This window comes from Microtus oregoni, unplaced genomic scaffold, assembly GCF_018167655.1.
Source record: "Microtus oregoni isolate MIOR12 unplaced genomic scaffold, Mior012 000074F_000, whole genome shotgun sequence".
NCBI classification, from domain to species: Eukaryota; Metazoa; Chordata; class Mammalia; order Rodentia; family Cricetidae; genus Microtus; species Microtus oregoni.
The window spans coordinates 2,516,511-2,520,095 of record NW_024543987.1 but is presented as its reverse complement, the minus strand read 5'-3'; the positions used below and the strand labels follow the sequence as shown (position 1 = coordinate 2,520,095).

Below are 3,585 nucleotides of genomic sequence, written 5' to 3'. Positions count from 1 at the left end.
TGAAACAGAAGCCTCCAAATTGGCAAGAAAGAGCACTTGATGAGTTTGTAGTGTAAGAGCAGGATGCGGGTGACGGACAGTCACATTTCGACACTGGGTGTTTCTTAGAAAAATAACTTTGTGAGGAGGGGCCCTAGAAACCACAGCTCTCCGGAGTTTTGTCACTATGCTGCCCATTATCTTGCCATAACCTTGAGGATGCAGCAGCCAGTCGTAAGACCACAGCCCAGAAAACCAGAGAAAACTAGAAGATTTTTTTTTTTTGAGGCGTTGCCACTCAAAGACAACTCAAGTTAGTTGCAACTTCTTCCTCCGTGTTGCAAAGAGATGGGTTCCACAAGAATACCAAAGAGATTTCCTCTAGGGTCCGAAGGCAGAGATGGGGGTGGGGTGGGGGGAAGGGAGCAAATTCTGTGGAATGAATGTGAAACAAGGCAGCTTGGGAGACTCCACCTGCTTTAGGAAAGGCACATGCCCCTGAATCTCACATGGGTGAGCGCAGGTGAGGGGCATACACATCTGACCCAGAGCTTGGGTTCCCTCTGATTTAACTCTGTTCTCTGAGCGGAGGCCTCCGCTTAAGTGTCAGAGCACAACGTCGCCGCTTTATCGCGCTTGCTCCCTACTAATTAGGACATATTCAAAGCCAAAAGTTGAGCCTGGAGCTTCTTTAAGTCATTGGGGCAACAGGAGGTCTCCAGTCCTCCAGCTCAACCAAGCACACCTCCAGGCCGAGAGTCCCAAGGGACTCAGGCCCTTCGTGAGCTCTCCTCACACAACTCCAGTGTTCGAGGGGACCCTCGGGCTCCCCGCGGTGACCAAAGGCCATTCGGGTCGCAGAAGTCAGTGCCCTGGCTCAGAAGTTTCCTGCCGGGCTCCTGATTAGCAGCCAGCAGCTGAGGCGCAGGGCGGGGCGGGTAGCCGCGCGCCAGTGAGCCAAGGCGAGCACTATTCCTGTCCCTGTGAGCTACCGGCATGTTATGTGCAGCGCGCAATCACGCTCCCAAACGTCTAGGCTGACCTGCGCTCCCCCCAGTGCCACAGGGTTTGATCTGATGCTCCTCTCAGAACAAGCTCACCCCCAGCCCCCTAGCCAGTTGTCTTCGGACTGCACGGGTGTCCACAGAACAGGTCCTTCTGCTCCATGGCCGGGAATTCAGAGCCACCATCCTGCACTCCCGGGGCCCCCACAATAGGGCCACATCCACGCACTTGCCCTGTTGGAGATCAGGTACCCTCGCTGGTGCACTGTCAGATCGACCTCTTCAGGTGATGGTGCACGGCCACCGCCGCCCCTGGCGTGCGTGTGTGGGCTCCCCAAATTGTGTAGGGGAGGGGGCTTTGGGTAACGCGCTGCCATGCAGCAGCAGCAGCTGAATGCAAGCCTAGCAATACCGAGAAGGCTCTGAAATTCACAACTTCTTCTACTAGAGACTTCTGGAAATTGTCTCTAGATCATTCGTTGTTTGAGACGGGCACAGAACAACTGCCAGATCTGGATGAAAAAACCCTAAATTTTAAGCAGAGCAGGCAAAAATCGGCCTTTGCTAGGGGGCTCTGCTGCTGGACAGCGGAGGAGGGGGGTCGGTGCTGCGGGATGCCTCCAGCCGTGCTGGGCTGGCTCCATTCCAGCTTCCCGCCTCGGGCACCATGAGTTACTTCCTGTCTTACTGCAAAGCTCATGGCAGCTCTCTTCTCACGGGCTACCAGGCCCTACGTGCTGAAGGCTTCTTGTGCGACGTGATACTGGAGGTCGAGGGCAGTGAGTTCCCAGCGCACAGGTCACTTCTGGCATGCTCCAGCGACTACTTTAGGGCCCTGTTCAAGAGTCACACTAAGGAATCACAGGCTCATGTAATTCACCTGCGTGTGCCATCAGCGACTGGCCTGCAGCGTCTGCTGGACTTTATCTACACTGCCTGGCTGCCCCTCTCTATGGACACTGTGGAGGACACTCTAGAGGCCGCCAGCTACCTGCAAGTCACGGAGGCCTTGGGGCTGTGTGGCCACTACCTGGAACGTCAGCTTGCCCCAGAGAATTGCTGCTTCACTGCCAATGTGGCTGCTCGCTTTGGCCTGGCTCACACCCTTGGTGCAGCTGAACGCTGCATCGTGCGCCACCTGCGGGAGCTGCTACTGATGGGCGCTGGCCCCTCGGGACTGCTGGAACTCAACCCTCTATCAATGAAGGTTGTGCTGGGTGCCCCTGATGTGGCACGGGTGACTGAGACGCAGCTGCTGGGCCTGGCACTAGCCTGGCTGAGGCAGGAGCCTGCGACCCAGCGCCTGGCACACAGTTCAACACTGCTTGGATGTATCCGCTTTGGCTTGGTGCCTGCGGGTGTGTTGAGGCGCGTGTACTCAGGCTCTGGTCTTACTTTACCTACTCGGATCAAGGGCCTCATCATCCAGGCCCTCAATTACCACACAGCACCTTCTCGCCAGCCGCTCCTGCAGGGAGAACAGACTAGTATCCGGAGTCCCCAGACACGCATCATACTGGTTGGTGGTCTTAGAGCGAGGGAGACTGTTACTGAAGAAATTGTGGTCCTACCAGAGGTAGTAAGGAATCGCCGCCCTGCACCTGAACCGGAGGAAGAGGAGGAAGAAGAGGAAGAAGAGATGAAGGAGGAGGAGTGGGAGCACACCCTGGATGTGGTGTCCTTTGACGTATACAACCACAGCTGGCGCAGCCTGACACGGCTGCCGGCACCGCTGCTAGGCCACAGTATATGTGCCATGGGCAACTTCCTATTTGTCCTGGGAGGGGAGAGCCTTTCTGGTAGTCCACCTAGCTCCCTGGCAGATGGCCCAAGGCTGGTCACAGCCTCTGTGCACCGTTATGACCCGCGCTTCCACACTTGGACAGAGGTGCCCGCTATGCGAGAAGCACGGGCCTACTTCTGGTGTGGAGTGGTAGGTGACAATCTCCTGGCCGTTGGGGGCTTGGGCTCCTGTGGCGAAGCACTGGCCTCAGTGGAGATGTACGATCTGCGCAGGGACCGCTGGGTGGCAGCTGGGGAGCTGCCGCGGGCACTGCACGGCCACGCAGGTGCCGTTGGAGACCATGGTGTTGTGTACATCTCTGGGGGCAAGGCTGGGAGAGGTGAAGGAGGCACAAGTAGCCTCCGGGATATGTACTCCTTTAGCCCTGGAGAAAGGGCATGGAGGAAGAGGGCACCCATGGGCACAGCTCGCTATGGGCATTACCTTGCGGTGCTGCGAGGCGCAGTGTTTGCCTTTTTGGGAAGGTACGAGCCCTTCTCTGAGATTGAACGCTATGATCCCAGCACGGATCAGTGGACTCGGTTGCGGTCACTACCCTACGATCGCTTCTGCTATGGACTTGCTGTGGTAGAAGAGACAGTGCTACTACTAGGCGGCCTCAAGTGGAGGGATTCACACCAGGTGCCAACCCGTAACGTAGTAGGCTATGACCTTGACCTGGACCGTTGGGAAGACATAGGCTGTGTGCTGCCCTGGGCTTGGAGTGGCCTTCGGTGTGCAGTGCTGCAGCTAGCGGAGGGTGGGGAGGAGACAAGGGAGGGAGAGCCTGGGGAGGCACTAGATTTAGTGTTGGGTTGA

General features: G+C 57.2%; 1 protein-coding gene across 1 annotated transcript; it reads left to right on the top strand.

Moving 5' to 3' along the window:
• The first annotated feature begins 1,597 nt into the window (after positions 1-1,597).
• Positions 1,598-3,585, top strand: LOC121441192 (kelch-like protein 34). Its single transcript, XM_041642331.1, has one exon. The coding sequence runs from the start codon at positions 1,651-1,653 to the stop codon at positions 3,583-3,585; it is 1,935 nt and encodes a 644-aa protein (XP_041498265.1). The 5' UTR covers positions 1,598-1,650.

What these genes read in the sequence shown, in the direction of transcription:
- LOC121441192 (XM_041642331.1), top strand. Translation starts at nt 1,651, where the DNA reads ATGAGTTACTTCCTGTCTTACTGCAAAGCTCATGGCAGCTCTCTTCTC.